This window comes from Bos grunniens, chromosome 24, assembly GCF_055505025.1.
Source record: "Bos grunniens cultivar Pamir isolate PY7600 chromosome 24, Bosgru_T2T1.0, whole genome shotgun sequence".
NCBI classification, from domain to species: domain Eukaryota; kingdom Metazoa; phylum Chordata; class Mammalia; order Artiodactyla; family Bovidae; genus Bos; species Bos grunniens.
The window spans coordinates 34,648,874-34,674,138 of record NC_141188.1 but is presented as its reverse complement, the minus strand read 5'-3'; the positions used below and the strand labels follow the sequence as shown (position 1 = coordinate 34,674,138).

General features: G+C 45.6%; 1 protein-coding gene across 2 annotated transcripts in view; it reads right to left on the bottom strand.

Annotated features, from left to right (window-relative positions):
* The window catches only part of NPC1 (NPC intracellular cholesterol transporter 1), a 46,092-nt gene that overhangs the window by 12,967 nt on the left and 7,860 nt on the right, over positions 1-25,265 (bottom strand). For both annotated transcript variants that reach the window (XM_086372971.1, XM_086372970.1), the window contains exons 2-13: positions 22,110-22,232; positions 19,456-19,562; positions 17,215-17,390; positions 14,457-14,624; positions 13,444-13,693; positions 11,653-11,726; positions 10,745-11,115; positions 9,307-9,533; positions 6,843-6,943; positions 4,552-4,654; positions 1,408-1,597; positions 408-590 (exon numbers count right to left, since the gene is read on the bottom strand). In XM_086372971.1, coding sequence (XP_086229097.1) covers positions 408-590; positions 1,408-1,597; positions 4,552-4,654; positions 6,843-6,943; positions 9,307-9,533; positions 10,745-11,115; positions 11,653-11,726; positions 13,444-13,693; positions 14,457-14,624; positions 17,215-17,390; positions 19,456-19,562; positions 22,110-22,232 — 2,073 coding nt within the window. The remainder of the gene's footprint in view (positions 1-407; positions 591-1,407; positions 1,598-4,551; positions 4,655-6,842; positions 6,944-9,306; positions 9,534-10,744; positions 11,116-11,652; positions 11,727-13,443; positions 13,694-14,456; positions 14,625-17,214; positions 17,391-19,455; positions 19,563-22,109; positions 22,233-25,265) is intronic.

Below are 25,265 nucleotides of genomic sequence, written 5' to 3'. Positions count from 1 at the left end.
CAGAGGCGTGGAAATGAAGCCTCCACGTGTCACGCTCACAGGTACCCTGCGTGGAGCCAGCATGCGTGCATGGGGAGCCTGGTAATAAGCAAGCACTCAGAGGCATGGAAATGAAACCTCCATGTGTCACGCTCACAGGTACCCTGTGTGGAGCCAGCATGTGTGCATGGGGAGCCTGGTAATAAGCAAGCACTCAGAGGTATGGAAATGAAGCCTCCATGTGTCACGCTCACAGGTACCCTGTGTGGAGCCTGCATGCGTGCACGGGGAGCCTGGTAATAAGCAAGTACTCAGAGGCATGGAAATGAAGCCTCCACGTGTCATGTTCACAGGACCCTGCGTGGAGCCAGCATGCGTGCATGGGGAGCCTGGTACCTGGTCAGACGCTGCGAGGCTCTGAGACGTACCTGGTAGGTCTGGACCAGGATGAAGATGTTGTCCACCCCCACAGCCAGCACGAGGAATGGGATGACTTCTATCACAATGAGGGTGAGGGGGACCCTGATGTAGCTGAAGATGCCCAAGGAGCAGGCCACTGAGCTCAACACAATCAGGACACCGGCAATGCCCAGGGAGATTTTCGAATCCACCTGGAGATACCACAAAGACATAAATCATCATTTAGTGTTTTCTGTCCTGTTCCTAACAGGTCCTCGCTTTCACCTTTTTACATGCTTATTGCCCATCCAGATTTAAACGTACAGTTCAAGGTTTGAGAGAAGACATGAACAGTTGTCTAGGTCTTCCTGAGCCACATATTTCATGAGCCTACATTCTTAGGTGATGGCAAATTAGGGGGGAAAAAAATGAATTAGGTGAAATAAATTTTAAGTTGAAGATAAAAATTTGGAAATAAAGAAAACAAGGGCAGGAAGCAGAAAATGTGACAGTTAAAACACTGACAACCTCCAGTTAGGACTCCATGATTCCATTGCAGGGGGAATGGTCGGGGAACGAAGACCCCAAATGCCAGATGCTGAGTCGTATGGCCAAAAAACAAAAAAAGCACAGGACAATTTAAGGCAGTTCTGAACATAATGAACTAGGATTGCTGCTGCTGCTGCTAAGTCGCTTCAGTCGTGTCCGACTCTGTGCGACCCCACAGACGGCAGCCCACCAGGCTCCCCCGTCCCTGGGATTCTCCAGGCAAGAACACTGGAGTGGGTTGCCAATTCCTTCTCCAATTCACGAAAGTGAAAAGTGAAAGTGAAGTCGCTCAGCTGTGTCCGACTCTTAGCGACCCCATGGGCTGCAGCCTTCCAGGCTCCTCCATCCATGGAGTTTTCCAGGCAAGAGTACTGGAGTGGGATGCCATTGCCTTAGAGGCAAAAACATGACATCATGCTATGTACTGCCATTTCTCTCTCTCTCTCTCTCTCACACACACACACACACACACCCACTTACCAGAAGCCTGCGACAGCTTTTGATATGCCCCAAGGCTATGGAAATATATAAAAACATGACGCCATAGCTGATCAGAACAGTGAACACATCACTGTTACTTTCACGGTTTAGTTCATCTTCAATGCTTCGTTCAGCCTTAAAAGAAATGGTCAGATTTGGATTCTCGTAGTTTTGCACAAAATTAATGAACCTAAAAGGGTAAGCAAAATTTTATTCTGTTAGTTAAAAACTGAGTGACAGCTTAGTGAAGAACTTCTTCCTAACTTTTACGACACAAAAGCCACACTTAACCCTTCTCCCTCATGAGAACTTTCTATACTCGCCAGATGACAAAGTTCCAGATATGCTGAGTTTTCTACCACTTAAAACAAGCTGGGACCAAGTTTAAAAACTACTTCATAGTCTCATTTCATTTTTTACTAAGAATGATTTCTAAGTGCAGTGTATTATAATATAGATAGATGCTCATGGAACAAAAATTTTTTTAATTGATCTCAGAGTCAATGCAATCCCTATCAGTATCCTAGCTGACTTCTTTACAGAAAGACAGATGGACTCTAAAATTCTTATGGAATTGCAAGGGGCCTGCTGCTGCTGCTGCTAAGTCGCTCAGTTGTGTCCGACTCTGTGCGACCCCAGAGACGGCAGCCCACCAGGCTCCGCCGTCCCTGGGATTCTCCAGGCAAGAACACTGGAGTCAGAACAGCCAAAATGTTTTTCAAGAAGAACAAAGTAGGAGAATTCACGCTCCATAATTTCAAACTTACTACAAACCAACAGTAATCAAGTCACTGTGGTTACCAGCCTAAGGACAGGCATACAGGACGAAGGATCAGAACTAAGAGTCCAGAAATACGCCAAGTATTTTCACCTAATTTTCAATAAAGGTGGCAAGGCTATCAATGGGGGGAAAGAATAATCTTTTCAACAAATGGTATGGGACAACTGGACATCCATATGCAAATGAACGCAGTGCATTTACATTCAATATGCAAACTCATATCATATACAAAGAACTCAATGGATCAAAGACCTAAATGTAAGAGCTAAATCCATGACTGTCAGATGAATACATAGGTGCAAACTTCCAGGTCCCTGGGTTATGACATGGTTTCTTAGCTATGACACTAAAACTATGAGTAACAAAAGAGAAGACAGATGAATTGGACTTTATAAAAATTAAAAACGTTTATGTTTCAGAAGACGCCATTAAGAAAGCAAAAACACAGACCAGAGAAAAGGAGAAGGTATTTGGAAATCATAGATCTGATAAAGGATTTACAGAATATTTAAGAATTCTTCTAATTCGATAATAAAAACATAAACAAACCAGTCAAAAAATGGGCAAAGGATATGAACAAACATTTCTCCAAGAAAGTTAATACAAATGGGCATCAGTGCATGAAGAGGTATTCGAATTCATTAGTCACCAGGGAAATGCAAATCAAAACCGCAGTGAGGGAATTCCCTGGTGGTCCCGTGCTGAGGACTTCGTGCTTTCACAGCCAGGCTCGGGTTCAAGCCCTGGTTGGGGAACAAAGAACCCATAAGCTGCACAGTGTGGACAAAAAAAAAAAAAACAACTGCAATGAGATATCAGTTCATATCCACTAGGATAGCTAGAATCAAAAAAGTCAAATAATAACAAGTGCTGGCGAGGGGTGGAAAATGTGAATGCTCCCTGCATGCCGGGGGGATGCAGAATGGTGCAATCACTTGGTTTTTTGGCTGCACTGCACAGCATGGGGGATCTGAGCTCCCTAACCCGCGGGAGAGCAGTCTAAAGCACTGGCCCACGAGGGAAGATCCACTGGGGCAGTCAGTTTGGAAAAAAAGTCTGGCAGCTCCTCAGGGTTACCGTATGACCAAGCAAGTCTACTCCTAGGTGTATGCCAACCAAGAGAGAGGAAAACGCATTCACACAAAGAGAGGAATGGAGGCATGTTCACACAAAACTTGCATGTGAATGCTTACAGCATTATTCCTAATGGTCAAAGGTGGTGGTAAACAATCTGCCTGCAACGCAGGGAGACCCATGTTCAAACCCTGGGTCAGGAAGATCCCCTAGAGAAGGCAATGGCTACCCACTCCACTGGAGAATTGGAGAACTGACCTGGAGGATCCCATGGACAGAGGAGCCTGGCAGGCTGCAGTCCATGGGGTCACAAAGATCAGACACAACTGAGTAACTTTCCGAGAAACAACGCACACGTTCATCAGCTGATGAGTGGATAAACAAAATGTGGTCTATCTATAGGATGGAATGATCTTCTGCCATAAAAAAGAATAAAGTGTTGACACATGCTGCAACTTGGATGAACCTTGAAAACGTTATTCTAAGTGAACGAAGCCAGATCGGAAAGCCCTCGTATGTAATTCCATCCATATAAAGTCTGGAACAGGAAAACTGATGGAGACAGAAAGTAGACTGAGGGTTATGTAGGGCCAGGTGTTAGGAGGGAAACTGCTACAGGAGATGGGATTTCTGTCTGTGGTAAAGAATATGCTCTAAAATTGACCATGGTGATGTCTGCACACGTCGGTGAAAACACTGAAAGCTACTCAACTGTACACTTCGAATGGGTAAATTGTATGGTATATGAATATCCCAACAAAGCTGTTCAGTGTCCCATTCTCCTGGGCCCCCCTCCCCCTTCTTCAGAGGTTACATCACAGCTAACCGGTTCCTGGGCACTTACTTGATACCCTTTCTAGGCGTGGACAGCATGCATGACATATATTTGCCCAAACATGCTGACCACAGTTTTTATTTAATAATTCTTGAACCATTTATTAATACTTACCTCACTATCTTTAATGACGGCATAACATTCTACTATACTTCTCCTTACGAATACACATTTAGCTTACTCCCAGGTTTTGCTGTTAGAACATAACACAAGGAGCATTCTGCATAGATACTTGTGCATTCCTGTTGCAGGACTATGTATTTAAAGAATGTTTACAAGTAAATTTATTTATAGATTTTTTGTTTTCACAGCATCACTAGAACCAAGTGAAAAAAATGGCATGACTTAGATCTGATGTTGGTTAATTTAGTTGAACATCATATAAATGCTTTCTGCTAGCGTCCACCTTCCCGTGAGAAGAGCAGCTGGTTTACCGACCCTGTGAGCAACTCACTCTCTTTCCCAGGCCTGGGCCCTCTGGAGCTTCTCTGTATCGTTATAGTAATTATTGACAGGAAAGGTGATCACAAGGGCTGTGGCGTTATTGTAGTTTTGATCTAGAAAGGAAAAAGGTGACATCAAAAAGCAGATTACAAGCGTGCAGAAAACCAGATCAATACGAGGAGGGGAAAAATCACAAGCTGGCTAGGTGCCCGGTTTCTCATGGAGCTGAAGCTTAAACACGCCTGAGCTTGTGGAACATAACGGGAGGTCACCTGACCTGGCGCTTGTGTAGTTCAGCTAGGGAGAAAAGGGGACTCTCGAGCAAAGGTAGACGCGGTTGTCATTCCATCACCATGACTACCCAGCACGTGCTGGGTGACGATTTCAAACAAAGCGGAAAGGTGGTTCCCATCTGTGTCTTAGCTCTCCTCCTCGCACCGTGACGGCTGCGGCCCCTACCAGCCGCAGTCCACACACACAAGCACGGGCTTCCCCTTGCCTTCCTGTTCACACAAATAGTAACACACCCTTCTGCAAATGCTGCCTTTAAACTCATATCCTGAGAATGCTGCTTTAACAGACACAGCACTTCCTTATTCTTGTTTCTGCTTATGATGTTTTCTAGTACAGTTTAACTCCACTCCAGTTGATGGATATCTTTGCAAGTTTGTTTTTTTTTTTGGTTATAAGTAGAATTACTACAAAAATTAACCGGATATTTCTAACACATAAAATCCATATTTGTAGGATCAAATCTTACAAGTACTTAGAATCCAAAAAAAAAAAAAAAAAAGTACATTTTTAGTTTGGATGGATCTCCCAAACTGCCTTCCAAAAATGCCATCCTGTTTTTCATTTCTTTATTCAACAAAGTATTTGCTGCGACCTACTGTGTGCCCGTGTTATTTTAGGGACTGTGGATACATTAATAAGCAACATAGGTTAAAAATCTCAACCTTCCTAGCGCTTATATTCTAAAACCATTTACACTCCCACCAAAATGCAGTTTGCCCATGGCAGGGTTTCATGCACACAGCGTTTTGTCAAATTCTCAGGTCTCTGCTTTACCATCTGAGCTACCACGGAAGCCCATCAGACTGTAAAGACTCTGCCTGCAATGCAAGAAACCGGGTTCGAGCCCTGAGTAGGGAAGATCCCCTGGAGGAGGAAATGGCAACTCACTCCAGCATTCTTGCCTGGGAAAACCCATCGACAGAGGAGCCTAGCAGGCTACAACAGTCCATGGGGTTTCAAAGAGCTGGACTCCACTGAGTGACTAACGCTTTGACTTTAGATCTTTGCTAATCTGTTGTCATGTAAAAGGCTGAAGTGAGAGGTGTTTCACTAGCTTGAGTAAGGTTCAGCATTTTCTCCATATCATTAAAAGCCCTTTGTACTTCTTCTCTTATTAACATGCACACGGCTCTGCCCACTTCTTTTGGGGGGCTGACCTTGTCTTTTTTCCTCAAGAGCTCTCTATGTATTAAGGAAACATTGTTATGTATACTAACTTTTTTCCTGCTCCAGTTGGCCATTTGTTTGGTTTCTTAAAATTCTATGTTTGTTCTCTACACGGGAACTTTAAATTCTCACACAGTCAAACTCATCAGGGTTTCCTTTTGTGGCTTCGCATTGTGTGTCCTGCTTAGAAATGCCTTCTCCATCTAAAAATTACTTTATAGCTCACAACATCTCCCTTCCCACCAGATAAGATGAACATCTGGCCTGTTCAACCGGCTGGAGAAAAACCTGTTGAGCTGCTTGTTAGGCTTCAGAAGCCAAAGCTGCCACGTGAGTTATTACCCCATCTACCTGGAGTAATCTAAGCAAAGCCCCACTGCTCCTCCCACTGGAAGTGTCTGACTCCTTAACCAACTGGTTTAGAAGGAAAAAAAAAAATCTGTTTTCTTTCCCCCTATATCTCACATGTCTCTCCTCCATTACTGATGTCCTTAACCCAAGGTCCATGGACTCGTTGGGGGCTCTCTTGATGAGTTTCAAGGGTCCCATGAACTTGAAACTGAGCAATATATTATGTGGATTTAACAGTGACGCTGTTCTGGGAAAATGTCCTTAGCTATTGACAGCTTCCCAGAAAGTAACCTAAAAATGGCAAAAAACCACTTCTTCCAAATGCACAACAAAACCAAAAGCCAAAGGAGATATGGTATCTGGGATGCAGTATATTGGGTAATTAATGAGTGTCTGACTGATGAAATCCTCATAATTACCACCTCAGTGTTAATGACAGAACCAAGACTGCTTTATCCAGTAAGAAGAATAAAAGCTTCTCTCACTTACCATCGTAGCCTCCAAGCACAAGCCATGGGAACACTGGGCCACCAAACGTCCCCAGGCAAGGATCGTGGAGCAAACTGGTGTCATTCAGGGAAGCAGGAGCCCTGCCAGGAATTCAGAGAACACCTTACAGTTAGAACAACCTGTACACAACACAGAGACCCAGATGTTTACACAACAGTCACGAGGCTGATTAAGAATGTGGGCCTGAGGTCCCCTTGGGTGAATGATCCAGTTCAGTATTTGCTTTGGGTTGCTGAGAGTCGCTGAGAGAGAGGCAGGTAAATACAGTGAGATGTGGCTAACATCAGCTAGTGCACAGAGGAGGGAGCTGCTAATACGTGGTGAAAGCTGTCACTATAAACAGAAGTTTATGTACAGACCCGGTCTCTGAGGAGGAGGGGGAATTCACCTGCACAGGAGGAGGTGAAGGCTTCCAGGCACCATACCAGCAGGAAGAGAAGAAAAGAGACGAGGAAAGAAGAGAACAGACAGTGGCCTGAGAGACCACAGGAAGTCCTGGGTCTGCGAGTGGGGTACCCATGATGGGGGCCTCCCAAGGAGGGGATGGGGCTGGGAATAAAGAGGGAAGCAATGGAAGGAAGGGGTACGCGTCTTGACCAGTGGTTGGGGTTTTTATTCTGTCGGCACCTGGGAACAATCAAAGGAAAGGGAGATCAAGAACTGTTTGGCAAACATAACTCAGTGGCAAAGCAGAGAGAGGTCTGGAGACTAGGCAGCGATGCCAACACTGTAGGGCAGACAGACAGACAACCAGCGTTTCAGGACAGATGTCAGCTGGACTCTGGGCACACATGAAGGTCCTCATGTATAATCTAAACCACCACCCTTCAGTGCCAGGGGACGGACTCAGGCCGTGGAAGGTCAGGTCAATGCTCAGGGCTAACCAGGCTACAGGGTTGCAGCCAGAAGCCGGGTTCTGTCCACCCACACACGTGGGGCTATGCCACCACATCGCAGGCTTGAGAGCTCATCGTGAAGTTAACATCCACAGAGTCATGTGAGGAAGAGTCCAGGGAGCCCATAAGTGGTAGGTGTTGATGCGGGTATTAACCAGGGAACGCAGGAGGCCTGTGAGTGGTTCTGGGCTGGCCGGGCTCCAGCAGGGCCTCCCTCCAGAGGACAAGCCCAGAGAAAGCTGGAAGGTGAGGAGGGAGCTGAAAGCTAGAGATGCACAGGCGTGACCACAGACCACACAGAGCCCGCCTTGCAGGAGAGGGGATGCTCCCAGTGATGTTTCCACACCTGGGCAGACCGCGCTCCCCTTGGATAATACACCCATCTCCCCTGCTACCAAAATTCTGTTTTATTTTGTAAAATAAATAACTTTTTTATTTAAATATTAAAGTTATATAATACTTTTTCTAACCGCCCCTGGCTGCCCTGTACTACCTGCCCTTCAGAGAACGCTGGTTTGGGGGCACATGGGCTACACTTATTGTTTCACAGGCTCGTGTTAATAGAGGTGACCGCCTGAGGACAGTAAACACAGCAGAAGCGCCTGGAGTCAGCCACACTCCAGTAACAACAAACGGAGCCTCAGGTCACTGACCTGGGCCGGAAGTCAGAGCACTTGGCTATGGAGAGTGGTTAATCGAGCAGCACGTTCAAAGGTGACAGGGAGCAATCTCTCTGCTTCTGTAATGAACGAACAGCCACAGCGGTTGTCTCAGTGGCTGAACAACTTTCTGTGGGCCAGGTCAGGCCAAGTGACGGCATCCAGGGAGGGCAGAGAAGCGAGTGCTCCTCCTGCCACAGGGCAGGCCTAAAGGTCACCTCACAGGTCACCCCGTGTGGCTTCTCTGTGACTAACTCAAACCACAAGCTGGCCCGTATAGCCAGACAAGCCTCTGAAGCAAAGCAACCTCAGCGTTATCCCATCTAAACTGAACCGCAATCCGGCCCCCACTCCTCAAGGGGACGCCACACGTTTTGAAAAGTCAGTGTTGTGAAATCAATTTATATTTGAAAGATAAGAAAAGGAGTTAGAGGCTCCTGTCTTTTCACCAAGAAACCAGCTCAGAAATGCTTGGGGTAGTGTGGCAGATCCAACTAGGTGTAATCCAGCTGGGAGGGAGTCAGGGGCTGGGAGGTACCTCGATGACACACGGTGAACACTCGACCTCAGGGCCTTTGCACCTGCTGCCCGTCTACTTGGAAAGCTCTTCCCCAACTCTCACAGGCTCCCTCTGTTCCCCTCCGCTGAGCAGGCTCCGCTGCACTTGGAATGGCACCTCCCCTGCAAGCCCACCCTTGCCCCGCTTCCTTCTCCCATGGCATCGCCTGGACCTGGCGCTGCCTCGACCTGGCATCAGGCCGAGTATCGCTTCACCCTGAGGGTCCTGCTGTTTGCTCCCTGCCGGGGCTCTAGCACCTACAGCGGTGTGTGGCCACGGCAGCTGTCACCTGCTGGAGGGACGGAGGAAGGACCACCCCCGCCACGTACCGGACACAGTAGAGGAAGTGCGTGTGGTAATCTGCATACACGAAGAAGTCATCCCCGACTTGATGGTCCAGCACAGAGTGGCTGTTCTGGAAGTAGTTCAGCACACTCAGGATGGTGCAGTTCTGGTTGTATGGCGAGAGGGGCGCCACGCAGATGTCCCGCAGGGTCACAGTCTCGTTGTTGTAAGAAGCAGTGATGCTCTCGATGGCGGTTTGTAAGTCAAGGACCTGAAAGAGGATTTTTTAAAATAAACAAAGCCAGAAATACATCGGTTTTCCCTCAGATGCTGATTAACTCTTACTGCTCTGGGGGGGATGGGGGTTAGAGGATAAAAGAGTCTTTGGGGAAATTCCTTCCTGAGACAGGGCAGAAGACTGAGATAAATGAGGATGAAAATATTTTTAAGTTTACTATAATTTTGCTGAGGATCAGCAAACTGGGGCACTCATTGAGAGGGGGAGGGGACACCACGGCAGGCCACATCCCAGTGCAGGACACACCAACACGTGCCCTCCCACCTGGAGAAACAGTGACCACGAAGGGGAGCCCAGGGTCATCTGCTGGGTCTTCCTGACAGGCCCTCCCATCCCCAACAACCACCACCTCGCTCCATACTATGCTTATTTACGTATATTCCTGTTATTTTCTAGTAGCGAATACAAATACACTGCAGGAGGTAAATGACAACGTGTGCACCTTTTGGAACAAGCTGGGAGAAAGTGACGGTCACCGGGTGCAAAAGATTCTATTAGACTCTTGGGAACATGCTGATGTTTTCTCAAGCTATCAGACATTCTGTAGGGCAAGAGCAATGTTGAGGGGAAAAAGTATGCAAATGTACAACTGTTGAGTAAGAAATAAGTCGGAGGCAGTTAATTTACAGATCGCTCTCCAGGGCGAGTGTGGGAAGGGAGGATGGGCAGATTTAAAGGACTCTGTGGGAGCAAGGGGTGGATCTTATTCCAAACGCAAGCCGGGAGTCCACATTCAGGCAGTGACAAGGTCATTCCTGCAGTTGCGGGGTGGGGGCGGGGGGCAGTCCGAAGTGACCCAGCAGCCCCTCCAAGGTCTCCAGGACCACACAGGAAGTTTTATCCCTTTGGATCCTGGTGTATTACTTTTCAATTACTAGCAGAAAAAAAATTATTAAGTTCCTAAGGTGAATATATTAATAAATACATTCTGTTTCAATAGAAACATGCTCTTCTCAATTTCAAGCAAGACCTACTGTATGAAATAAATACAAAAGTGGTCTACAGTAAATTTTTCATTAAGTTCAACACTGATCACTTTTTTGAAAGTAAGTGAAAAGTGTCTTATCATTAAGGTTTACTAGATAAACCATCACAGTCAGCCCGAAACCCACATCAAGTGAACTGGTCAAAAGCTAGCCCGGTGCCGGGTTCCTGGGAAGTAGCTTCTGCCAAGAGCCAACTACCTGGTGCAGAATGTCTACGGCAAGGGGAGGCCCAAAGGGCACGTCGGCTCCCGAGGGGTAGGGCTCGTATATGTGCGGCGGGGTGTGGGGGGCCCTGATGATGAGCTGCTCGGTGCGGAAGAAGGGCCCGAAGTGCGTGTCAAAGTACTCCTTCTCCAGGCGCGCCTGGCTGCCGGGGGCCGACCAGAGGTCCACCGGGTCGGTTGTGACCTGGATGAACACCAGGCCTGAGGAACAGGCGGCGATGAAGGCCACGGAGAAGAACACGACACAGCCGGGGTGCCTCACGCAGAAGGAGCCCCACCATTCGAAGAGCCGCCGCAGATGGGCCTCGAAGGCGGCACCCAGAGGGTCACAGCAGGTTGGCCCCCCTGGAAGAGCAGGAGAGGAAGGGAGGGTGAAGGTTAAGAGCCAAGCCATTCCTGAAAGTCGGAACAGGGAGAGTGTTAGCTACCACTGCATGCGGCGAGACTCACAGCTGCACAGGGACACCCAGGGACGTGCATGAGACCGTCCCCCACCCTGCCCAGCTACCTGTCTGCTGGAGAAGCGGCCCTGCCCACAGTGACCACCAGCCCCTCCCCGAGAGGTACAGAACTCATACATAAGCCTCGGAAAAGCCAAGTGCTCTGAGCATTCCAGCCAAAGCAGTTCCCTCCAACTGTTCCTGCACCACTGCTCTCACCCCAGGCCAGGATCACTCTACAGATATTATGAACCAGGCGATTCCCATCCGCCACCCCATTTCCAGCTGTCAGGGCCGCAAACAGAGGGACTCTGTCTCCATCACAGCCATGTCCCCAGCACGAGCTCAGTGCCGCTCCCGGAAGAGGCGTGTCAACATTAAAGAAAGAAACACTCTCCTGCCGACGGTGCCAACCCTTTTACTTAAGTACAAATGTGCCTACCTTTGTCACTGGCGTTTATAGAGAAAGGTATATTGCCATCAATGGGGGTAAACTCAGAGACAAAATACCGTTTTCTGAAAGATAAAAGCACATAAGTCATGTTAGTGGACTTCAGCATCATGAGACTGTTCTTGACGGTCCCACAACCCTATTAAAAGCTTATTTCCTCATCCTGTTTGCTTCCTTCCTAACTGGTCCCTTCCTTTCCCGAAGTTCCCTTGCTCCGAGCCTCTCTGCTCACTAGTCTCAGGGGAAAATTTAAGAAGGTATTAAGAAGATAATTTCACCTTGCAGCCCTCACTCACATTTAAAAGTTTTAGGTCCTTTAAAAACACAGTGAACACTACACTCCAGGAACAACGAGCACATTTGGTGCCTACATTTTGGTTTCTAAACACCCTTTTCCAGGGAAAGGAACCAGGGCTCCTTGCAGAAGAGGGTGCTTCTAGGGCTGGGGCAGGGAAAATACTGAAAACATCCTGTGATTCCAGAAAAAAGAACAAGCTTGAGAAAGGTGAGGGCATGCTTAAGAAACACACAGGAGCCAGCAGAAGGTGCTGCCAATGGTCAAAATTCGGAAGATTTGAGCAAAAACATAAATGATGGTACGAAACAGAGATCACAGTTGCTTTTTTTTTTTTAAGTCCATTATGTAAATATAACTAAATAAATATTGGTTAAGTAAGTAGGGGAGAAGGAATAACAGAGTAAGTCCAGTTAGTAAATGGAGAAGGAATGAGGAAAACAAATGTCACCATTAGGCAAAAACCACAGGAGTTAAGTGTTGAAGACCCATGGATGGATGCTAAAATCAGTGGACGACAGTTTGAGGAGAAATGAGGTGTCAGTACAGTCTCAACACAGCTCCCAAAAGATGTTTATGAACTCCAAACGAAGGAACAGTAGCTTAACAGTGGAGAAACCCAGAAGACACCTTCTAAACCAAATGATGTAGGCTAATATCACCAGTGATGAGACATACTGGCATAAGGCATTGACATGATACACTGAGAAAGACACATCACATCTGTGATGTTGTCAAAAACCTCCACCTAATCATGAGAAAACATCATATAAAACCAAATCGGGATACATTTTACAAAATAACTGACCAGCACTCATCACAAGTGTCAAGGTCATAAAAGAAAAGGAAAGATGAGCAACTGTCATGGATTGAAGGAGACGAACAAAACAAGAAGTGAATGTGACATGGGGTCCTGAAACAGAAAAAGGAAGAACTTTAGAGGAAAAACTGGTAAAACTTAAAAAAACACTGTGGTTTAACTAATAATGGTATACCAATGTTATTTTCATGGTTTTGATTAAATTATATACTATCGGTGATGTGAGTGGTAACATTAGAGGAAGCCAGTAGAGATATAAATAAACTATTTCTGCACCCTTTTAGTAAGTCTACAATTATTTCAAAAGACAAAGTTTTAAATAAACCTGTTGTCCTAAGTCAAGACGCAGGTATCTAAAAGGACTACAGTATCGCATTTAAAAGGATTTGAATCAGATCTGGCTCAGTAGAATTTCTGTTAAAGCATGGGTCTTTTAAATCACACACCATTTTGAATAAACCAATGAAACTAACTTTAAACATCTCAATGTCTAAATAGGCTTTTGATTGTTGACTAGTTGCAGGACATAAGCAAGTCATGGAATTGTATTAATGCAGAACTTTGTTCTTATTCTAATGAACCAAAGTCTACCAAGTGAAAACTTAAAAATGCCACTGGGTTAAGTTTGCTGTTCTTGTCTGGGGGGCTGGGAAACAAAACAGATTACCTGTAGCACCACACAGCAAAGAACGCTCCAAAGAACACGAGCAGGAAAGCCATGTAGGTGCTCCACATGATGACATACATGGCGTCGAGACCCAGGATTCTCCAGGGAACGGGAGGGGGCGGGGGCTGGGGCTTGGGGCCGCAGACGGCCGAGCAGTCCTGGCAGCTGCACGGCCCCGTGACCTCGTCCACCGACTCGTCACAGCCCTTGGTGGCATTGTTCATGGGCTCCATCCCATGCGTTGGAAGATCTGTGAGAAGGAGTGTGTTGAGAATCTCCATTAAAAAAAAATTAGTTACAAGGGTTGTACTAAATTATATTTTAACCCAATGATAAGCACACTGAAAGAAGTCATGCAACCAGAAGAATAAGAAAGACTGAGGGTTCTGGGTGATCGCGTTATGCAAAACTGCAAAATTTTAAGTTAACCTCAATAACTTTAGGCACAGGGTTCCTCACCAACATTCAAGTCCACCACATTTCAGTGTAAACTTCCAATCAAATGTTTATCTCCACTGAGGAGCTAGTTTAATACTAAGGCAGAGCTTCTGAAAAGGCTCCTTTTTTTATTTTGTACTGGAGTATGGCCGATTAACAGTGCTGCAGTTTCAGGTGAAAGGCAAAGGGACTCAGCCATACAGACACATGTCCCCATTCTCCCTCAGACTCCCCCCGATCCAGGCTGCCACGTAACACTGAGCAGAGCTGCCTGTGCTGTACAGCAGGTCCTTGTCATTTATCCCTTTTATTTTTTGAAAAGGCTCTTTTTTTTTACAAATGACTTATTCCTTCAAGTATGTATCAGCACCTGAAGGCAACTCTTCCTCTCCACCCACTCATCCAGCCCCTGATAACCCAGGGGTTACCCCTCCAGCTACCTCTTGCTGGAGGAAATTCCAAAACCTCCTGATCTGAATTCATCTTCCTATTGCACATTAGGGTTCCTGGGCTTTAAAAAAACCGTTAAGTTCAATACACCAAACCTGGAGGGCTGGGGGGGTCTCTGTCCCCACCTGAAAAGACGGGGGTGATGGTGAAGGGTGCCTGGCCATTGTCCTTGTTGAACATGTACTCGATCCAGTTAGTAGCGTTGCAGGCGCTGGCCTCGCGCCCGCACAGCAGCCCCAGGGCCTTCTCGTTGCTCGAGGGGGCCTCCACATCCCGGCAGGAATTGTACATGGCTGGAGGGGGAGGAAGGGAGAAGACTGAAACCGTGCTGCTGGAATTCACCAGGTGAGAGCTTACACGGGGCCTCTTACGTGTGAACGTGGAAATACAGACACACTGCAGGCAGGGGCTGGGAGTCTAGACAGCAACCACTGAGGGAAGGAACGGAGGTCACCTCTGACACTGGCTTGTTACCCTGCAAGCGACAGGCTAGGCCAGATTCCAAGCAACTTAAAATCAAAGGCAGGACAAGCCGTGGCCATCCCAGTCCACAGGGGCCTGGAGAAGTGTCACCCCCGTGCAGGGAAGAGCACACTGAAGGCCAAGGAGGGAGAAGCAAGACCCTCAGGGCCTCTTCAGCTAGTGCAGCTCGTTCCAAGAAACTATCTCTGGTGAATGACGGAACCTCCAGGGTAAAAACTGGTTTCGGGACAGAGCTCACCTGTGAATGAACTGAGCTTTTAGTATGCATAAAGACACAAGAACTAGCGATGTCAATGGCACCCTGCATGTAAGAAACCAGTAGTAATGGGTCTTACTTGTTTTTGTTGTTGTTTAGTTGCTAAGTCGTGTCTGATTCTTTGTGCTCCACGCAGTGCAGTACACTAGTATATTAACATTCAATCACCAGTCCCTGCTTGTTAGAAGCTTCCTAAAACCTTCTTCCCCTAAACTTTAGAGAGGTACTTGGAAATTCATTGTGCTTTACCCTCATTCTTGAAGGGCAGATTAGCTAGCGCAATAGTTTTTTTCAGAACCGTGATAACCCTACTGCTTTCGGGCCTCTAGCTTTGCTGGACAGAAAATCTCCAACTGAGGTGATTTCCACCTTTTCTCTACTTGCATTTAAGATTACCTGTCATTCAGATTTTATAGTTTTTAAAATGAGCTGTATTTAGTTACAAATTCCTTTTTCTATACCTTTATTGAGATAACTCACATACAATTCACCAATTTAAAGTTATAACTTGATGGCTTTTAGCATATTCATAGATAAGAGAAATCATCACCACAGTCAATTCTAAAACATCTTCATCACCTTAAGAAAGAAACCCAGGACCTTTAACTAATGCTCCCTTATCTCCCCATCCCCTTAAGCCCTAAGCAACTATTAATCTACTTCTGTGTCTATAGATTTGCCTATTCTGGACATTTCATATAAATTGAATCATGAATAGTCTTCTGTGACCGGCTTCTACCACTTAGCATGACGTTTTCAAGGTCTATTCATGTTGCAGCATGGATCCTTATTTTATTTCTTTTTATGGTCAAATAATATTCCATCATATGGATATACCACATTTTGTTTATCTATGTATGTATCAGTTGATGGATATCTGAGTTGTTTCATACAGCAACCTTTTGGCTATTACGAACGTATGTTTTCATTTCTCTTGTGAGTGGAATTGTTGGGTCATATGGGTAACTCCATGTTTAATTGCTCCAGGAACTGCAAGACTGTTTTCCAAAGTGACTACACTGTTTCCCATTCCCACCAGCGTGTATGAAGGTTCCGATTTCTCTGCATACCTGCCAGAACTAGTCTTTTTATTTCAGCCACCCTATTGGCTGTCAAGTGGTACCTTGCTGTGGTTTTGATTTGCATTTTCCTGATGACTGATTTTAAGCATCTTTTCATAAACTTATTGACTATTTGTATAAATAACATCCTTGGAAAAATGTTTGCTCAGATTCTTTGCCCATTTTTACTTGGGTTATTTTCTTTTTGAGTTGTCAGAGCTCTTTATATATTCTAGACACAAGTCCTTCATTAAATACATACTTTGCAAATATTTCTGCCTCTTTTTGATGGTGTCCATCAAAGCACAAGTTTTTTATTAAATTTTTTTGGTTAGATTTTTAATTGATCATTATAGTAATTGACTATAGTCGCTCTTATAGTTAACAGCTTTGCTGAATTCTTATTCTCTCATTTTATTGTTTTGGGGCCCATTCTTTATTCAGCTGCATCTAATCTATCTTTTAATCCACTTGCATGACTATTTCTCATTAACTGGATCTTCCAGTTGGTTCTGTTTCTAATCTGTTCATTTTCTTTCCCTAGGGTCCTACTCTTGCAGAACTCTCATTTCAGTCATTTTCAACAAACATGACATGGTCTTTTTCAGACTGCCCTATGAGCTTCAGTTGCTGGGATACCCTTCTCCTGTTTGTCACACCTGTTTACTTTCCCTTATGGTGACTGCTTTCTTCACAGGCAAAATCTCTCCTCTGCCAACTAGGTCTCCCTTCCACCCCCCATCTCTGCAGTCTTGCAATAACTCATGAAGTTATGCATTTCATGTCCAACAGAACCAAAGTCCAAATGGTTCCTAAAATGTAGAGAAATAAACTTGCACAAACTAAAAATTTCTATAAGGGAACTTATAGTTAGGAAGGAGTTAAAGCAAATACTTTAAGGAGATCATTTCATAGGTTGTAGCTCAAGTCCCAGAAGACAAGCGAAGCAACAACTCAGATTTCCATTGGCATTTCAGTGCTAACGGAACTGAAAACTGCCCTTTTTCACAGAGCTGACAGGACAACTTGATCCACTGTCCTGATATCAAATATAAAAGAGGGATAATTTAAAAGTTTACTTACCATTGGCAAAACTCTCTCCAACATAGTACTGTAATTCTTTTACATTTGTTTTCGTCTGGTTTGTAGCAGGATCAACATAATCTTCAGTTGCTGTAACATTCAGAAACTGACTTTGTCGAGGGCTACATGTCAGCTCACAAAACAGGTTCACTAGGTTATAAAAACAGGATGGACATCTAAAGAAAAAGCAAACTATTTTGAATGATCTCGTGGATAACAGGGCCAGCAAAAAGATGATTTAAAATACACAAAGACTATTTAAAATTTATTATAAATTGGCAAATGGATTACCATGAGGACATATTAAACCCAGCAATTCCAAACCTAAAACCTCATGTTAAAATAAAGACACATCTTTAAAAACCACCCTAATTACTAATATTTGTGCTGCCCAGATGTAATTTCAAGAAACAAATGCTCTCTGAATCCTGCACTTTATAATTTGGTCATGTTTCCTGTATTTTGAATCCAAAAGGACTTAGGACTACCATGGTGACATTCTGATTGAGAATAAAAAAGGGGAAAAAGGAGATTTACACATTAGTGCTTTCATCTCATAACCTACTGAAGGGCTCTCTTTCAAGCCCCAGATAACCTTAGGCCATCTCTAAACACAAGAGGATTCCCCAGGATTAGAGAAGATAAAAGAACAGCAGTGGTGTTCGCCAGCTACATGCATTTCAGAAGCACCCGGTTTTCATAAGAACCACAAGCTGTCCGCTGTGAAGCTTCTAATGTTGACCGGTTATGCGGCAGAAGACCTCTGTCTTTCCCTTTAGTTCCGTTATCCGCAAAAGCTATTGCTTCATCAGGCTTGCATTCTTGCAACACAACCAATCAAGACTGCCCCCCAATCTGCTCCTATCCAGGTGACCACACATGACACAGAATGAGGACGGTCTGGTCTCGGCCTTCAAAGCTGCCAGTCTTGTGGGACTTTCCTGGTGGTCTGGTGGTTAAGACTCCTCGCTTTCAATGTTAAGGGGCATCGGTTCTATCCCTGGTCAGGGAACTAAACTAAGATCCCACACGCTGCACGGCGTGGCCAAAAATAAAACAAAAGCCTCCCGTCTAGTGAAGGAGCAGACACACACACTGACTTGCTTTCAGGAGTCCCACGCTTTACTGTGACAGACAGGAATGACAATTACACCACCTGAACAGAAATCACTCCTGGGGTGCACTGCTTCCTACCACTTTGCATAAATTACAAATGTCTCTCCGTGTTACTCCATTTAACTTCTACAGTTATCAGTTTGGACAGCTGCACAATATTCTGTATTAGCATCTCATTGCTATTATAAATAAAGCTTTGCTACCTCTGATGACACGGGAAATACTTGGCTATCTTTTGATGTAGATGCCCATAATGTCTCACGTAGAGCAGATGCTAAATAAATGTATTTGGCCGAATGACAGCTTCAACCTGGCTCCAGCAACAGCCATGAGATTTCCTTCCACAAGATACACTGGCCTGATTAGAGTCTCAACTCTAATGCTCTAATTGGATCATTTACTACATTGTATGTTGTCCTGGCAGAACATACAGAGGGATGGCTCTCCGCTCTGCACTGCCAACTGGAGATCTGGCAAGAAACAAGGACGCCCGCCTGAGCCCTGTCACCTGCAGTGACACCAGCACAGAGAAGCACGTGGCCTTCCGTCCACCTTCATGGGGGCTCACACGTGCTGCTCGGAAGGCCACCACCAGCTCACTCTTCTCACATTTGAAAACTGCTGGGTAAGCCTGGAGAACATCTATTATGCGGCCCTTTTCACTGCCCCGGCCACAGAGAACACAGTGGACAGCAAACTGACTTTGACAAAACCAGCCGACTCTGCCAGATTAGGCTTGTGAACAGTCACCAAAGGCAGGCTCCAATGAGGAAGAGAGAACCACGCGCAAAACAGGGGAGGGAGGCGACGCAGAGGACTGTGTGGAGGAGGGTCTGGGGGCAGAGACCCGGGCAGGATCCCCGGAACCTCTCCTCTCCACCGTGCGAAGGGGCTCAAGTCTGAAAGGCCCCAGACCGCAGTGCAGGTCCCCTTTGGGGTGAAGACATCTCAGAAGCAAACCAAGTAGCAATTCTGAGTGTAACGAGAACGAGAACGCAGTCTCATCATTACTACTTCATCAAAAGTTCTTCTTTATCTCTGAGAAGTCCTAAGATAGCATTCTTAAAATGAAACAAGAACTAACTTTTAAACCCATTTTCTCTGCATGCCTAGTGGTCAACCCACCTGGACAGAAACTGCAGAGGCAGCTGCAGGTTGTCCTTCAGTGTGTGAAGCTGCTGGACATCACAGCAAAGACTGACATTGCCAAAGAAGAACCCTGGACAGAGTTCCTTTCAGGAGAGAAAACATGAACATCAGAGTAGCCAAGTGGAATAAACACAAACACTCCTCAAAGAGGAGACCACTTTATGCACATCATCCTTTTTTAGGTACACAAGGGTGACACACCTCTTTGCAAAGTTCTTGCAGAATTCTTTTAAAAGGCGATCATGGAGAAGGCAATGGCATCCCACTCCAGTACTTTTGCCTGGAAAATCCCAAGGACGGAGGAGCCTGGTAGGCTGAAGTCCATGGGGTCGCTAAGAGTCGGACACGACTGAGTGACTTCACTTTCACTTTTCACTTTCACGCACTGGAGAAGGAAATGGCAACCCACTCCTGCCAGGGACGGGGGAGCCTGGTGGGCTGCTGTCTATGGGGCCGCACAGAGTCAGACACGACTGAAGTGACTTAGCAGCAGCAGCAGCAAAAGCAGTTGCTCCATCAGTGTTTACATTTGTTCCACATTAACCACCACCACCATTCCCTGAGAAAAAGGGAAGGGCCTATAAAAACAGGGGTCTGATGATCAGAAAATCTAGGTCCTGACCTCAGTGTTGCAGCTAAGGAGCTTTAACCTTAATTAAGGCAAGTCTTTTCTCTGGGGCTCAGTTTTCTAGTTTGAAAAATGATGGATTTGGCCTAGCCAATCTAGGAGGTCTCTGTCAGTATCCACATTCCATAATGCTGGGACTTACTGTGGCATCAAATAGGCAGTCAAGATTCTGTGGGATGTTGATACTGTTTGTTTTTTCATTTGGGAGATCTGGCTCCGGCAAGAGCAGGTGGCATCCCATATCACCTTTCTCAATGAAAAAAGCCTCATTCTACCTTCTCTGAGAACACCCTTTCCCAACTTTTGTTAGCAGTTACATCTCCTGATATAGCACTTAACTCCACTTAGTTATTATTTCTTTTTTCATTTTGCACATGGTTTAATCCATGAATTGGGGAAGAGGAATCCATAAGAAACTAGCTGAAATGTGTGTTCTGTTTCCATTCCTAAGAATGGGGCAGATATCTGAGCCCAGTGTCACTCATGGATTACTCCTTCCCGTAGGGAATGGTAATGTTGTAGAGGGATAAATGGGAAGAGATGATTATAAATCCAGGAAGTTTAGAATCTAATTCTAACTGTTGGCTCCTGAGAAATGACTCCATTGACGTGGCAGTCATTTTCTTTATATAAGATGGTTTATATGAAGAAACGGTACCAAAGGAGGAGAAAACTGTATTCTAAGGAGGAAAAAATTAGTAGGAATCTTTCTGAGCTTCCGGAATAAGGCTTACAGGCTTTGAAGATCAGTACATTTGTATGTGGGGAGAAACCATAGCTGTGTTCATGAGCTAGCAAATAGCAGTCAGTTTTGACGTCAGGGGGAAATAGGGTGACACAGAGTCGGACATGACTGAAGCGACTTAGCAGCAAGAGCAGCAGGGTGAACCCCTAAATAGTATTTTAGTATCAGAAAACACAGCCCAAAGAAGTTATTTGTTCTGAGCTCTTTTGGAGATATTTTACGTTCAATCTCAGGGTCTGTGGACAAAAATGGGAAACTTTGAACATTGCTGACAAGTTGTCACCTAAGAAGTCAAGTTCTTTACCTCTCAGATATTCCTAGACCATCCATGATTTCAAGATATTTCTCTTTGTTAAGTATTCCTGGTTGACCTAAATGCCTTCCTGACTTCCTAAACACCTCCTCTGTCTTGAGTTGTGCAACAGTGAATTAAATGTGCTTTCCAAAAAGAATTGGCCTAAAAAAAAATAAAATAAAATAAAAAAATAAAAGGCGATCAAATTTCCTCTAGATAACCAGCAATTCACAAAAGTAGAGGCAGTACAGACATTTCCATTTTTTTTCTTATTGGGAAGCTCCTTTCTTTCCTTGACAATCATTTTACCTCTTTTTAGGTTACTTGGTTATGTTTAACCAGAATGCTATTTTCTGTGAGTCACTCCAGGAAAAGTTAAATGCCTTTAAAAATTGTGATGGAAGAAGCAAATAAGTCCAGAAGACCTGCTACCGTGTCAGCTGGATTTTAGATAACTGCAGCCTCTAAAGCCAGTCTTTTAACCTGGATTTTTCCAGTTCTTTTCTAATATCCCTGTGTATCAGGGATGGTAAAAGAGATAAGAAACAGATTCCTGGCGGCAGTCAAAGGTCACAGGCTCTCGGTGGAAACTGGAGGAACCTCTAAAGTGAACAGAGGACAAGTGAGTCACAGCCACTCAGCAGCCTCGTCTAGAAACAAAAGGGGCTAACTCAGTGTATTTTGAAGAAGCTGCAAAGAGCAACATTCGAGGTACCAAGACCAAGTCCCTCAGTAGTAACCTGCTACTGGGAAACTTTACGAGCAAGGTATCATCAACCCCAGAAAAATGACGCCTGCAGAGTTAGTATGTTATCTTCTCTGTGCTAGAGGTAAGAATCTGGGACAAGAGTAGCCCATTCATTCCACCTCTACCCCCACCCCACGGGGAATATCTACGGTGTAATTGCAGAGGATCTCTGATTAGTGTTTTGTGTTCCCAAAGCCCAAGATTACTCACTCACCTGCACTAGGTCATAGCCATCCTGTGGCAATGGCTTTGGTGGCCCAGAATATCTGCAGTTGTATCTCTTATCTCCAGATGCAATTCCACACTCTCCATACCAAATGCAGGACTGTGAAAATACCTGCAAATGTCAACAGAAAATGGTTCACTAGGGCCTCAGGGATAACACGAATTTCAACACCAAAAAACGCCCTCATTCACAGAAGCTTCCAACAGTACCTGCCAAGCGAAGTAAAAGCCAGAAGCACCGGATAGTTGAACATTTCGAAAAACATTAATTAAAATAAACCCAAAGCTCAATGCTGGAGAAGACTCTTGAGAGTCCCTTGGACAGAAAGGCGATCAAACCAGTCAATCCTAAAGGAAATCAACCCTGAATATTCATTGGAAGGACTGGTACTGAAGATGAAGCTCCAATACTTTGGCCACCTGATATGAAGAGCTGAGTTCATACTGGAAAAGACCCTGAGGCTCGGAAACACTGAGGGCAGGAGAAGCGGGAGGCAGAGGATAAGATGGCTGGGTGGCATCATCAACTCAATGGACAAGAGTCTGAACAAACTCCAGGAGACAGTGAAGGACAGGGAAGCCGAGAATGCTGCAGTCCATGGGGGTGCAAAAGAGTTGGACACGACTTAGTGAATGAACAACAGCAAAGTCCAAAACGGACTTGTGAAGTCAGCAAAGGAAGTAATAGAAATTACTTACATGATTTCTACTTCCTGCTAGATTATTTATTAAGAGGAAGCGACAGTTCCATACAAGAATCACTAGCAATCAGTGTAGAAGAAAGTAAGATAGTATTATAAGTCTATGATTACTAAGGCTCTATTTTTACACATCAGGATAAGGAACTGAGTCAGGTGTAAATAATGAAAGAACAGCTCCATATCTGCTAAGGTTAATTAATATCAGCACACCATGAGTAATGTGGAAAAAAAAACAACCCATAAGGAGGAGGAGCAAGAATGAGTATCTTGTCCTTGAGTTTAAGTAAAAAGCAAGAAATGTGCATACTTTAATCACCTCAGAATCTTGAAAAAATGTAAAACCTCTTGCATAAAGACTTCTCAAGGGCCACTCCTATTCCCCATGTGAGAGTCACATGGCATCAGAAAAGTCAGGGGGGTGCGCGAGTGTGACTCATCTCATTAGCAAGGCCACCAAGCTCCGCCAAGCTGGCCAGGGTCACGGCTGGCATGACTGTGCAGTCAGCTGTCCTGCAGGGAAACAGCGGCTGCTGAGAAGTAACCATGGATTCCGAGGTGCCTGACGGGAAAGCCATTTTTGAAAAATGGGCACAGATGCAAGAGAGTGAACTGTCTCCAAGGACAAGGGCACGTGACCCACACACCCTGCAAGGAGCTGAGCAGTGCTGGTCCCGGATGAAAAGACACAAACCTCACAACAGGCCCTGAAAACGTGGGAGGAAAAGCAGGCAGGAGATGGAGGGGTGCTGGGGGGGAAATCTAAGGGCCCACAAGACTTGTTTCTGAATTCATTCTTTCCATATTTTAAACCAGCAATTATGACTTACCCCAGCTTGATTAATTAAGTCATAGGTTTAGGTCACAAGGGAGGGAGGGAACTTACACAAATGAGGAAGTGACAAGCATTCAGCAATGCCACGTCCCAAACCTTTGGCAAGAACTCACAAAATTCCACCATTCCTATATAAAAAGAATCATAATTTTGTCTGTAAACCCAGCGGGTCTAGGAAAAGTACTGCTCTTTCCGATTCTGGGTTTTCCACTAAAAGGCCATCATCCATCTACTGAAGTGTAGAAAGGCAAGTAAGCCAAGGAGGGTGACAACTACTGATGCTGACCTGTAACTTACATACTAGGGACCCGCCCCTTGGAATTCTCACCCCACCCCACCCCTCTTGCACAGAATTCTCAACAGACCAACAGGGCAAGCAGGTGCTGGCCAAGGGGCACTCTGGCTTATCACCCGCAGGAGTGACAGGAATCCAGTCAAAAAAAAACGCCACAGCTCTAGCATGACTAACAGACGGGTATCTGGAGTCTAAGTTCCCCTTCCTCAGCACTCGGCGCTCTACAGGACAATAAAGATGACCCAATGCTGTCTGGGTCCTATTTACAACATCATCCTTCATAATCTACACCATCTGTTTCAAAGCAAAGGTGTTTCTACCCACCAGGCAAAAGAGATGGGGGTGGAGAACGAGTTTGAGGGGTGGGAGGTCAGGATTCCTGGGCTCTGATCCTCAATAAATGCAGAGCCCAGCTACACCCGCTGAAGGTCACCCAGCTGTGCCGAGCAGGAGTCTCCCACCTCCTACTCACTCCTGACCACCCCAACCCCGGTTACGTCACAGTTCAGGTAGGCAGACTGAATTCGGGAATAAATGAGAAAGCACTTAGAAAGCCAGAAAGAACCACCCATCAAACGTAAGGAATTATTCTCCAGGTTTTCCGAGAAGTATATGGGACTTCACCAAAGAGGTTCAAAGACCTGAACAAAATAAACAACCTGAAGCTTCTTCCAGGCCAGGAAAAAACTGGGCTCGAGTCACTGCTCTTAGGTTTGCTTTCCCAAGTCATCTGCTTGAAGAAGCATGAACCAGAGGGGCCCAAAGGTGCTCACAGCCCACCTGCTGGGTGTCAGGCACTGCTTTAACTGCTCTCACCTTATGGACCCAACACATCCTTACAGCATGAGCGAGAGGGCAGTGTTTTGTTGGGTTTTTCTTCTGCTTTTTTTGGTTGCACCATGGCAGGTGGGATTAGCTCCTCGACCAGGAATAGAACCCCTGTCCCCTGCAGTGGGAGCCTGGAGTCTTAACCATTGGTTCACCAGTGAAGTCCAGGGAGGTGCTATTATTGTGCCCAATTTATAGATGAACAAACAGAGGCAGAGAGTTTGAATCCAAGAGCAGCAGAGGCAGGATTCAAACCAGAACATTCTAGTTCCAGAAACAGACTCTCAACAAGATACAATTAACCCTTTAGTGAAGGTCCTTGCTCTGGCATCACCTCCCCCCACCCTGTGTGCAGGCAGGCAACCCTCTGAGCTCACTTGCACGGCTGCACCAGTGGGGGAGGCCTCGTGCCTACCTCCAGGCTCTCTCTCCGCCTCCCCTGGGCTCAACTGCAGCTGAAACCCAAGCACCTCCTTCTGCCCCAGGCCC